The sequence below is a fragment of the Rhinolophus sinicus genome, chromosome 3, assembly GCF_057876585.1.
Source record: "Rhinolophus sinicus isolate RSI-liver-muscle chromosome 3, RSI-T2T, whole genome shotgun sequence".
Taxonomy (NCBI): Eukaryota; Metazoa; Chordata; class Mammalia; order Chiroptera; family Rhinolophidae; genus Rhinolophus; species Rhinolophus sinicus.
The window spans coordinates 52,575,170-52,589,030 of NC_142503.1; the positions used below are offsets into that span (position 1 = coordinate 52,575,170).

The 13,861-nt window shown below is 33.5% G+C and overlaps 1 protein-coding gene across 8 annotated transcripts in view; it reads right to left on the bottom strand.

The window, feature by feature from the left end:
- The window catches only part of SSBP2 (single stranded DNA binding protein 2), a 273,310-nt gene that overhangs the window by 77,335 nt on the left and 182,114 nt on the right, over positions 1-13,861 (bottom strand). For 6 of the 8 annotated variants that reach the window (XM_019715079.3, XM_074328767.2, XM_074328769.2 and 3 more), the window contains exon 5: positions 2,641-2,730. The exons of the other annotated variants lie outside the window; for them this stretch is intronic. In XM_019715079.3, coding sequence (XP_019570638.1) covers positions 2,641-2,730 — 90 coding nt within the window. The remainder of the gene's footprint in view (positions 1-2,640; positions 2,731-13,861) is intronic. 8 annotated transcript variants of the gene reach the window in all.

The window sequence follows — 13,861 nt, forward strand, 5'->3', positions numbered from 1 at the left end:
CTGCCACTGTCTTAGTTCAGGCCATCATCAAATCTCCCCTGAATTACTGTAACCACCTTCTAAATAGTCTCCCTAACCTGAGACTTCTGCAATCCTGGCTACACACTAGAACTGGTGTGATTTTTCTAAATATGCAAATATGATGAACATGCCTCTTTACTGCTTAAAATTCTTCAATAGATTATTACCGCCCTTAAGGTCAAGTTCAAACTCTTAACCTACAAGGCTCCTCAGGGTTCCTCTGGAGCCTCATCACCAGCCACTGCCCCTTCAGCTAATTAAACTCTGGGTTTATATTTGGTCTCTCTACTTTCCCCTCTGAGTCTTTGTACATTGCTCCTTCCCCCTCTTCGTGGAATATTCTTCCCCTCTCCCTGCCTCCTTTGCCTAACTCATCTGAATGAGTTTCCCTGAAATGCCCCTCCCAAGATTGAGTTTGGTGGCTTTCTGATTTGCTCTAAGGACATACCCTACTCATTTAATGTAGCCATTTTCTTTCTATACTCTAATTGCGCTTTCTCTCTCATTAAACATACATACCATGAGTTTTTTTGAGGGCAGGGATCTTGTATACAATTATATCTAGGTGCCTAACAAAGCCTGAATCCACTCTATAGTTTGAATTCTGGTCACTGGCCTTCTTTAAATATCTCTGACAGCCCCGACATGCCTACTGAATAAAGACTCAAGTTCATAACGAGGCACATGCTTCTCAATATGCTACAGCACACCTTCCCAACTTCATTTCCTGGAACTCCTGCTTACCGTACTTTCTGTATATAGTACTCTGAACACCTCTGCACAGGCTCATTCTGATGCCTCCACACTTTTGCTTATACTCTTCCTACTTTCTGGAATATCATTCCCCTGCTTGTTTCCCTAGAAAACTTTTTCCAAACCACTCTTAGCTCCAATTCACAATTAAGTTCCAGAGGACTTAATTGTCCTCTCTTCTAGGTCATCACAGAACATTACACTTTACTCTATTACAGTACATACCTTGCTGTATTAGAGATATTTATTTTTAATAATGCCTCACTGGCTAGACAATGAGCTTCAGGGGGGTACCTATTATACAAACTCATTTTAATTTTAATTTTTTTAAAGATTTTACTCTTTATTTTTATTTTTTATTTTTCAATTACAGTTGACATTCAATATTACATTAGTTTCAGGTGTACAACATACTCATTCTTAGATGCCTCCCACAGTGCCTGGTATCTAATAGTACTGCTCAACTATTTATTACATTGGAATAATGAAAACAAATTTAACTCTGTTTCAACTACTCTTACCAAGATTCAGAGAGAAGACACATAAAGGGAGAACAGTTCATTCTACAAAAAGTAAAAATGGAAATGTATAGGTTTATCCATCTTTGCTTAATCCTAAAAAGAATTTGGCTTCCTCCCAACCTCCCCCACTTTTTAAAAAGTGCCTCTTAGAGATGTTCTACTAATTCTTATAAGTAGGTAAACTCCTCTGATTTATTCCCTAATTCCAGTGTATGCTTAACAAGAAAAATAAGAGCATGAGGGAAAAAACAAAATGAGCTAGAAATATTTTGTGAATAATGATTAACTATGAACTTTAAAAGGTAAATTCAGTGATACAAGTCCAGAAAGCCTTAATTTGAATCCCAGCCCTATCAATTTTTGACTGCAAACGGCTGATCTATCAAGCCTTAGTTTTTCCATCTGTGCAGTGGGAATGATAATACGCACTTCACACCTAGGGTTATTGGGAGGAGTAAGAGTTTATATATGTAAAACATTTAGAACAAAGCATGGCATATAGCAAGCGATTATTAAGTGTTAGCTATTATTATTAGAGCATATTATATCAATTTCTGTAATGCCTTCCAACTCTGGTTTTTTAACTCCTAAATTCTTTCCTAATTTTCTCAAAGGGTGTTATAAAATTAACCATGTAGTAAAAAAAGTAAGCTACAGAATCTATGTTAGCTTGGGTTAGAATAACTGTGAGATTTAAGATGTGGATGCCATAAAAATAAAAAAGGGACGTATTGCAATTCTAAAATCGTTATCATCATTGCTAAAATAAATGGTCTCGTTGAAATTTTAAAATACTAACATAAGTATTTTTAAACCTGATTTTAAAACGTCATGCAATTATATTAATAAAATTTCCAGCTAAAAAGCCACAAAGATGATTCTCAAGTATTTTGATATAGCCTATATTCTTGATAAGTGCTTAAGTTATGATTTAGCCATATTTTGAAAGTACAGCCAAATCTTGATTATCTTTAGTCTCTGGAGATATGGATAGCTTAGACATTGAGAATCCACACATCATTCCAGAATGTCATCTTTAGCCTCTTCTCCCATCAAATCTTTACCACAGTTTATTTAATAGGCTAATTTGCATTTCAACTCCCTTTCTTTCTTACTTGAACAATGAAATGGCAAAATAAATGAATGAATAAAAATTGGACGATAATACAGGAAGGAAGGGCTAATCTAGCCACTAGACAACCAGTCTCTGAACAATCAAGAGTTGGCCGCACAGCATTTACGTTTACCTTAAGAATGAAAATAGCCTCATTCTCCTTCATATCTTCAAGTAATATCACACAGGAGTTCCTATGCCTTAACATTCCTAGTCAGTTTCTCTGAGTACCTGAAAGAACCCTGGTGGTACAGGACCTACTGGCATGCCATCTCCTGGGGGAATGTTTCCTAGCACTGGACTGGGAGCTGCTGCAGCACTCTGCAAAGAATAAAGGAGAAACAAACCTATATCATTACAGAGAAGGCACAAAACCAAAGACTGATGTTAAGTGATTATAGGAAGGGAAGCTTTCATTCCAGGAACAAATATTGGTAATTTCCCCGATTACAGAGGTAAACTAAGATACAACAGTTAGTTTAGTATACGACTAAGTTACTTGGTTTAAACAAGTATCTTTAAATTTTTTAAAGTCACAGAACTTTAAGAAGATGGTATATTTGAATGATATGTAAAAGGCAAGTAATAATATGACAAAATGATCAAAGTTTAAGCAAATGCTTTAAGACAGGCATCTGAAACGGCAACATCAATAACAACAGGTAAAAATGTAGGTAATAAATTTGAAATTGGTAGTTGTAGGAATTGGAAAAAAAGAACTCTCTTTTTTTGGTTATGCTTTTCTGTAATAAACAAGTGTAATTTATCTTCTGCCTATAGGTGGCAACACACATTATTCACTTTCTGATAGGTAGCCAAAATATAATTGATAGCAAAAATAGGGTGGTGAGGATGAAAAAGTAATTAGGAGACTGAATAGACAAAGGAATTAGATTTGGAGAGATTAGTCTCATATAAACAGATTATGAAAAAATTCAGACTGAAAAATTCAGAGTCTACTTCACTTACAAATTATTTCATGGAATCCTAGGGCTTCATGACATAGGAGTATGAAAAACTTTGGGTTACTCTTTGTGATCAAATCAAGATTTTAGATTTAATTTTTACAGAGAGCAGTAATGTATGCAACTGTTCTACAACCATGGATTTCATCCCTCAACATGGTTATACGTATTACAAATACTAAGCGGGCACCTGAAGTATGCTGAAGACTGATTAGTATCAATCCAACAATTCTGCTATGAAAAGAACTCAAAACAAATCCTGGATCTAGCATATCTGTTGCACTGTCCTTACCTATGTATCAGTATTCATTCATGTAGTAATATTCCATGAGAAGATGAAGTATCTCAGTATATTTGTAGCATATATTTCCTAGTATATAAACTGATAAAAATAATGTTTATTCCATAGCATTGGCAGTTATTAATAATGAAGGCCAATGATTTTAGTATTCCCTGAGGACATATAGATTTAAATGTGGCTACCTAAACAGTTGCTTACTTATGAATGCTAAAATTTTAAACTTCTGATAAAGCATTAAGTATAAAAGGAGAAATATTTCTTAGATATTAAGATGAAACAATCTAATATTTTATTTTAAACAAAAACATGCAATTTCATTCAGGGTACATTAATTGAATACCTACCATTTGCCAGATATTGTTCTATTTCACTTTATATGTCAACACTCATGTTTTTCAAAAATGAAAGGCAAATGCTTTCTCCATTTTAACTAAACTTGCATAAAAATTGAATATAGGATGTTGGAGTAATTTACCACTGAACATTTATCCTCTTTTAGTTTAAATATATATATGATTAAGCCAGATCTAGGAAGAATGATTTCATCTACATCCTTTGACAATCAATTACTGTCATGGGGAAGTTGCTCTTAGTACTAAAAGCTAGACATAGGATGTCACTATTGTTCTAATTAATTGCAGAACAGACACTTGTTTTTGCAATACAAAGACATCAAAAGAGACAAGTTTGTAAACCACACCCACCTATTCTTTTATAGAAATGTATACTATGATGTTGAGCAGGTTTACTAAAACAAAACAGAATTCAGTGAATTACTGCAACTTCTTAGTGTGGTTCAAAAATGCTATTTCTCCTTCAATTCTAGTTGCTTAGAAAGTACGTATAAAAGATTTTGCCTACCCAAAAGAAAAAAAAATGTTAGTTTGTATCTAAACTAAAATTCTAAAAACTAAACAGGTAAAGATGCTGGGTCATCATTGGCTCCTTTACTTTTTTCTTTTTGGGGAACTGACTTGTTAAAAGGTATAAAATATGCAAGTTTTTTTTCTTCTTCTTCTAAGTTCTTCATTATATGTTTCCTATACTTTTTTTCAGCTATTATTTAAAAGTGAAAAAAAATCATTCAGATGAAGATTTAAGCAAGTTAAATATTTAAAATGCCTTTGAATTTTATCTTATACTTCAAAATTATTTGATAAATTCAATCAAAATATATATGGCCAAAGACTCTTTTAAGCTGTGCAATATAGCAGTTAATATCATAGGAAGAAAAATTCCTTGTCCTTTTGAAGATAACATTCTAGGGAGGGAAGAGAGACAGTAAGTGCTATGAAGAAAAATAAAAGCAGGGAATAGAGTGTTCCCAGTAAAGGGGGTAGGATTCTATTTTAAATAGGATAGTCAGGAATGCATGAATCAATCAAAGTAATGGATCAGGTTATAATGACTAAATGCCTCTTACTCTGAGATTGCATTCCTATATTCCTATATGTACCAAATTCTTATAGTTTGCATCTATTCCCTCATAAAGAATTTTGTGGAAAATTTTCTTTCTTAATAATCATACTTTGGGCATAACAATAAAGACGTCTTGAAAATAAAGAGCTTTAGAGCTAGATGATTTATAGTGTAGAGCATAATTTAGTGTTCTGGTGTGATAGTAATTTCTAGTCTTGGCCTAAGAACACAGTGAAGTAAGCAGAATACCGGTAATTACCCCATTTGTGTACCCAGTACTAGTCTAGAGCATTTCAGACCAAACTTCACTTTGTGGGCCACATTTTTGAGCTAAATAATCCATCCATTGCCAATCATCCTTTGGGATTTATCGATAAGGGATATTTCCTTCCTTTGCCGTACTGTGGACTCAAGCTTAGGGTACCATTCAGTATAGCATGATCATTAACAAATACTAGTCTGATAACAAGCATTACAGAGGTACAATAAACGGTACTCTAAGCATTATAAAAGAGTATATCTCTCAAACTGCCTAACTTATTTATATACAGTGGCAATATAAATAATATATGCTTTGAAACTAAGCTAAATAAGAATCAAGTTTTTGGGATTAGGGCTTTATGTAAAAAGAAGAAAAGTTTCTTGGGTTTTGCTGCTGGAACTTCTGAGATTTGTCTCAAGTTTGCTTCCTACTCAGGAGACAGTTATCTCATGACTTGTGGATCCACAGAAAGTTGTTGTTGGCTCTGACTCATAAAGCATGTATGATTCTGGGGTGGTGGGGTGGTGACTAGATCAAAAAAGAAGAACAAATAGATTAATTATATTAAGAACTACTACAAAGCATTAGTTGCACTGGATTTGTGTGAATTCCCATTAGAATACCATGGAAAATCCTTTATTATGTAATATATGCGTGTCTATTTAGGGTTGACTTTTTATTTCTCTTGCAGAAAAGAAAAACATACAAATGAAATAGCTTTAAAGTATTTCTTCAAAGTGGACTGAATGCATAAAACTTCAGGGCAAACATAGAAATATTAATTATCATTAAAAGTGCTTTGTCTCTTTAGTGGATTATTTTGTGTGCTTTTAATATATACTTTCAGATATGTATTTTCTAACTGCTCTTAAATCATTGACATTGTCATGTGACCTAAGTTTCAAGGTTTTTTTGAGAGTGACAACTTTACTTTTCATTTCTATTTTTCCAAGTCACTAATATAATTTTACCTACTTTTTATAAAACAAATGTACTAAATTTGTTGTTTTCAAATGAACAAAATTAGGGAACAATTATTTGCTTCCCCAAGAATATAGTAAGATGAATTTTAAAAGTCACCATGTGATCTTTCTTCATGTTGCTGCATATTTGTCTTTGTTTCAGTCTGTGTGGTCATTTTCTACTCTTGGACTTTCTGTGCTTATATCACTCTACCCTCTACGAAGGCATCCGTCAATGTGTGCCCCTTCTTCTTTTTCTGTTATTTATTTTTCACTGTTATATACGTCCAGCACCATTTCCCATTCCCCCTGCCCCTTATGCTATTATTATATATTTAATTTTAAACATATTTTATTCTCTAACTCCCTATTTCTAAATTTAAAAATGGGGAAGCATACTGTTATATTTTCTCTTCTTAAATATCTGAAATAAAAGCTAAAAGAATTCTTATTTTAACTTATTTATTATCACTGTGGCCTCTGGTAGGAAAAAAAGTTATATATAGCTTGTATGGAGTTTTCAAAAAAACAGGCATACAATAAAATTTTGCTTAAAGTAAAACTAGGATGCAATTGATTCCTAAGCAAAATTAGTTAGCATTTATCAAGATTCTATACACCAAATAACTAATAGTTTTATTTACTAAGGATTTTAGAGAACCGGTTGCCTAATTATACACTGGGGAATCAAGCTATAAAGTGTATATATTGGTGGAAAAGGAAAAATATTTTAAGTATATGTAAAATTGTGAAGGTAATAAGAGAGGAACTGAAATAGTGATACAATTATTAGAAAAACGGAAGGAGGATTAAAGGGAGTGGTGAGTAGGAAGAGAATAGGCAGAGGAATTATTGGTTTCCATTATTAAGCTATCTGCACTATTTTCAAGCTATCTGCTATAATGCAGGTATTTTTCTGAGAAACATTTGAAGTGATGATAGTAGGTTGTCTTCACAATTTTAGATAGATAAAATTGTCTTCACAATTTTAATGCAAAGCACAATTAAATATTTCGGCTGTTGGTTGAAGATATATTCTTCATTACATGAAGAAATTTTTCTTTGCCTAGTAGTCTAAAAATGATTCTCAAAGAAATCAGGAATGAAAAAGGGCGCTTTTGACTTTTCATATTTAATTGTTATTATTTTGTTTGTCTTTTGGGAAGCATGATATAAGTAATCACATACTGATAGTTTTCTTAAACCATCATTGTATTTCTGAGATAAGCCATGCTTGATCATGATGGGTGATTCTTTTAATAAGTTAATAAATTGCATTTGCTAATGTTTTATTTAGGACTTTTATATCTACACTCTAAATGAGACAAGTTTAGAATGTTCACTGCTGTATTATATTTTTCAATCTTGAGCATCAGGATTCTTCTATCTTCTCAAAATGAATTGGACGGCGAACTGTCTTTTATAACGCTCTGAAGAAGTTTATAGAACATGGTGTTTACATAACACCATATTCTGAGTTTTGAAGTTAAAAAATATGCAGCAGTAAAACTGCCTGAATACAAAGGCAATTTGGGAAATAACTATGGTCATTATTCTTCTTATATTTGTTACTTCTACTTGCTTCAATTCTGTTGATTTACATTTTTTCCAGAGCATTTCATTTCATTGAGATTTTTAGTTTTAATCATATGCATAGTACTCTCATATACTTTAAAAGGGTCCTCTGTAGCAGCTCTGAGACAATTTGCTGCTAGCAGAACTCAAACATCTGTTTTTCCCTTCTTCCATAGTAACAGAACTGTAGCCAGGCACACAGCCATCCAGTCACTTTATATTTCCCAGTCTCCCTTGTTCTTACCAAGAATCAAGTTCTTACTAAAGGAATGTGAGCAGAAGAGGTATGCATCACTTTCAGGCCTAGGTCGTAAGTTTGGAATGCCTCCCACTTGTTTTTAATTAGAGATCTAATTTGTGCCAGACCAACACAACAACGTCCAGTACTATGGCAGAGCACCCACTAGCCTTAGTCTCTGGATGACTTTGTGGAGCAGAGCCTGCCCACCTGCCCTGGACGGCCTTACTGAACTGTGGGCCCTGAGACAGGTGATGATTAGTTTTCTCTATTCTAAATTGAATTAGTGTCCTCATCATTATCTTTGCCAGGAATTGTTCTATTCATTTATTTTGTTTTACTGCTTTATTAGTATGGTATGTTTACTCCTTTAAAAAAATGTATTGTTAGTCTCCTAAACTTTTTTAGGTTTTATTGTTTATTTTCAAACTTCTTAATGAAATTAATAACTATTTTTTTTCTCTTTCTTTAAATACAAAGAATATAAAATTACATATTTGGTTCTGAATTTACTTTTGGTTCCAGCTGCAACATTTGATGTTGGTGTTCACATTTTTTCCCCTAAATCATCTAATAAGTATAATTTTGATTTCCTAAACAGTTACTGGATATAACTGGAAGCCAAAATTGTACTGAGTAGATGATTTTGAAAAAAAATGGGAACACCAATATCAAATCTCGTAGATGTAACCAAAGATATACTTCAATTTACAAATGATTGGAGATTTTATTTTTGTTTTAATTTCTAGCTTTCCCATTTGTGTTTAGGTAAGATGTAATATACAGTTTCTGGTATTTAGGAATTTGTTGAACAATTACTTGTGTGATCTAACCAATGATCAATTTTTATAATTTCCCATGGATACTTAATGAAATATCCATGTTCTTGGTCTACATTTTTAATCAATTTGCCTATCTTCTTATTGTCTTTAATTTTTGTTCTCTTGCTCTTTCAAACATATGTAATATCATACAACTGTTTGTCCATTTCTCCTTTCTTCTGTATGTTTAATAAACACTGCTTTGAATCTATTTTATTCAAAATTAGTATTGTAAACTCAGCTTTCCTTTTGTTTGTGTTTATATATTAAACACCCATCTGTTTTTAAACTTTGTGCTATGTTTTATTTAACTGTTTCACTTGTTAGCAGAAATGTCATTTAACATGCATCTAATAAGGTGTCCTTTAAAATTGAAGAAAGAAACAACTTTTCTGTATCCTAAGTATTAAAGGTAGTAAAGCTGGGACAAACAATGTTGTTTAGCGTTTCCTATGAAAAATGAAGAGGTTAGCTTACTTTTCCTATTCTACATCTCCCTCTTTCATTTCTTAATCCTTATTATAAACATCTGGCATTTTAGGCATAAACTTTTCGTTTTTATCGCTTCTTTCAGCAGTAACTACTAACCTCTAAATTCAGTTTTGTAATAAGAACATCAATTTTATCTAGCTTATTTTCCCTATCATTAAAATAAATAAATAAATAAATAAATAAATAAATAAATAAATAAATAAATAAAAAAAAAAAAACATCACTACTCATGAATTTTAATTTTTGTACAATTCTTAGTTGGCTAAAGGATATATAAATATCATTTTCGAAATCCTTATATATGCAAAAGTCTTCATTGACTCTCATCAAAACTATACATACTACTGTTTTTTAGTATTTAATGTTGCAGAAAAGTCTGATATTGTCCTGATTTTTGTTCCTTCGGTGGTAATCTGCTGTTTTCTTCTAAAGATTTGAGGGATGCTTTTTTTGATATTTATCATTCCGAAATGTTTCAATTCCATATCTATGTATTGATCTCTAAATTACTTGCCCAGAATGATGTGAACCTTTTAAATGATCACACCTGGGTTATTTTTCAATGCTAGAAAGTGGGTGGGGGGGGTAAGATTTCTCAGTTAATAGGTCTAAAGGAAAGATCTGGCAAACCTCAAAGGGTCATTCTTTGTAAATATTATTAGCAACTAAGTATACAGTTATGATATTATTGAGAACAAGGGAAATATGCTTAGGAATCTTGCCAGGACAGCATTTTCATAGGTTATTGGTGACATGGGAAACTAGTACATTTATAGAAAACACTTTACATGTATATGTGACGTGTTATAAAAAATTAATCAATTTTTACTAAGTGATCCTTCTTTTCAGATAGTATCCAAATATAAATTCTGAACTATGAGAAAAACAGTATGCATAAAATATGTTTTCTGTCGTATATTTATAGTAAGAAATATTCTAAGTAACTCAAAAATTCAGCCATAATATAATGCTTAAATAAGTTGTAGTATGTCTAAGTGATAGAACATGATTTAACTATTAAAAATAATGGCTACAAATGGAATAATTTAGGAAACAGGAATTTGTTAATGATATGCTATGTGAAACATGCCAAACACAGAATCAAAGGTAATGTAATTGTGCAAATGGTAAAAACAATCTATAAAAGACAGTGGGTGAATACATAAAATTAACTGTTAGAATGATGTAACAGATTTTTTAATAAAATGTTCACAGGCTTTATGAAATATTGTTTCTACTTATAAAAATTATTATACGTTAAACATACGCAATGCTGGTTTTGTTAATACCTATAAAATATGACCAAATGCTAACTTTATTTAAGACAAACCTAATCCCTAAAATGTAAGGTTAAATAAAATGCAGATATTATTAACTTTAAAAAGAACTCTTATTTCAATGAAAAAAATGATATGAAACATTTTAATTTTTAGACAATGAAGAAACAGTTTTTTTCTGTTTCAGAAAGTCAGATCCTAGAAATTATCTAAAAATCACTTACATTATTCCTGGGCATTTATGTGCATTGACTACACAAGTTCATTTTTCAGCATCATATACTCTACCCTAGGTCACCCCACTCAACCACTTCTTAGAGTCCGAAGAACCAGCATCATTGACTGTTGTGATGCTTTTTAGGCCTGCTTTTAGATCATAAAATTATTTCATATGTTGCTTTCACAAAATCTCAATTATTCAGAGAATAGTATTCAAGCCCTTAGGTTTCCAAAAGAGGGACAGACCCAGAAACAGGATTTAAAACAAAATCAAATAAGCAAAAACAAAACATCAGTGTCGATGTAGTCTCTGAGCATCTAGAACCATAAAAAGTGGCACAGAGTTGGCGATCAAAATGTTATATTATATTACAGCTGATGTTTGTCATGCAGGAAAAAAAAGTGCTTTGATTGGCTGGTAATTTCTACAAAAATGCTAATTTTTTCATATGAAAACCAAGAAGCATAGGAAATATTACAGAAGGAAAGCAACTACTGGTGCTAAAAAACGTTTTAAGTGCAAGAGAAATGCAAAAAGACCCTGATAAACACAGTGATGATTTCATTCCTAAGAATACTTTAAGAGCCAGCCTTTGATTTAGTTATTTTTCAGAACAGCATTCGTTTCCTGGTTCAGAATTCAGGTTCCTTGAATTCCATATTCAGCTTTAATCAGAAAAGGTAGATGATAAGAAACAGGGCTAACATAAGGGATTTGTTTTGAGACCATTAAGTTCTAGGTGATACCTTCATTTCAGTATTTGTATCCCCAATATTAGCTGCCTACTATGTGCCCAGGGCTGGCTATTCTCAGACGCACAGATTCATTTTGAACACACAAAATTTTGAACTTTGTGTGACTAATCCTCAAAATGATGATTATGAGTTATTAAGAAAGACCATATAAATAGCATATAGAATTTTCTGTTTAAAAATGAAATGAAATGAAATGGGGATGTTTATGGTACCATTTTTAGCATTCATATTATTATAAGTTCAGCCCTCAAGAACCATTTATTATCTTCATATGAATTTCAGAGATCGAGTAAATTGTTATTAGAGCAATAAGCCTGCATTATGGCCACATGGCCAAACTACAGTCCTATCTGTGAGAGCTTTTCCATTAAATACCCCTGCCCCCTACCCACAAACTAACATCTTTGTCAAACACTAATAAAATAATCTTTGATAGTATTTCAAAATACCATAGTTTAAACAGAAACACAGGGAAAGGTGTTAGAAATATTAATGCTGTACTCTCTTCTACAATTTTTTGACTGTTACAGATTCTGGCCATTGTTCTACTTTTCCCTTTTTGAACTCCAAAATGGAAGACTTTGTCTCTTTTCTATATACTATTGATTGAATGTAAAAATTCCTGGGCTTCTAACTTGTTTGAGTGTGTAGGTATCTTAACTACTCTCACTGGCATCTTGTAAAATAACACAGGATAATTGAAGTATCCTTTGGACATAAATCTTTGGCAGAATGCCTCCCCCAAAGCTGTCCAAGCACTAACCCGAGGGCCTGTGACTGCGGTGGCCTCTAAAAGCTGAGAGCAGCCCCTGGTGACACCTAGGACCACAAGGAACTGAATTCTCCCAGCAGCCTACAGAAACTTCAAAGAGGGTTCTTCCCAGAGCCTCCTGATAAGAACCCAACTGGCCCACACACTTTGAGTTCAGACCAGGATCAGCAAAACCAGCCCCGTGAAACCGGACTCTGACCTACAGAACTGTGAAATAAACTTACGTTGTTTTAAACTACTAAATTTGTTACAATTTGTTATGTCAGCAATAGAAAACTAATACACCTCTTCCCCAAAATTACTATTTTACTTTGAAGCTTATTTTTCATGGGGTATCTAAAAATTAGAGAACTTTATGGATTCTTAGAGGTCATTGTACTTGACCTGTTGCACAGTATGTATTTGCTAATACTATCATTTTGATTAAACCAAACTGTCCTTCTGATTAAAAGTAAACAAACAAAAATATCTCCCAGGTTTAACTAAGCTTAGTTCTGTGGTTTTTCTGGGCTCACAGTTCTTTTAGTGGCTTTGAATCATGCCCCGTGGGAATCAGTTTTTTCCCCTCCACAGTGAAGAGTAGGGAAGCATAGTGAGGAGAAGAAGGGTACGTGCAGTGTCTCTTCAGTTAGAATTGCCTGCCACTAACTCTGCCTTCCTCTTATCGACAAAGGAATGGCTCCTTAACTGTTAACTGAAGGTTCCACCAATCCCATCTGGCCAAGCTAGCTCCTAGGATCGGGAAAATAAAAAGACAACTGAAACCATAGCTTAGGGTTTATCACCATAGAAACTCTGCTAATGTTCTGACCCTGCACCCTGATTCAAAGTAAGTAGGGTAAGGCCATTGGTGCCAAACGTAGGCCCATTTTATCACTTTCATTTGCTGGACTTCCTGCCTCAGGTCCTGTTTAACTAGCATCTCCATGTCTCAGAGACTAGAACACAACATTCCATCGAGTTCTTTCCTCGTATTAATTCTGAGGGAGCATGTTTCACTCCTGAACTTCTACTGCTGCAGCTGAGTCCTCACTGCTCGCAGTTGTATGCCCTTGATGCCAACAGTTCCCCTGCCTAGATCTCCACCTACCACTGCTCACCTTGTCCCTCAGTCTCTCCAGTGCACAGTGGTTTCCACTGGCAGAACATTTCCATTCCTCATTGTGTACCATCGTAATGATGACCACTTGCACATATCTTTGCTTGTTGCCTGCTACCAGTCTCCAAGATCGCCAAGGCACATATACTAACCTGTCTTGCCTTCTTCTCAATGGTCTGCTGTAGGACCTCTCACAATTGCTTCCTCAGTCATCCTAGAATGGCTTTGCCTTAGAATCCAAGGCACATTTGTTCTGATTGCATGATCACAGAACCTCTACTTAAGAAGTTCTTT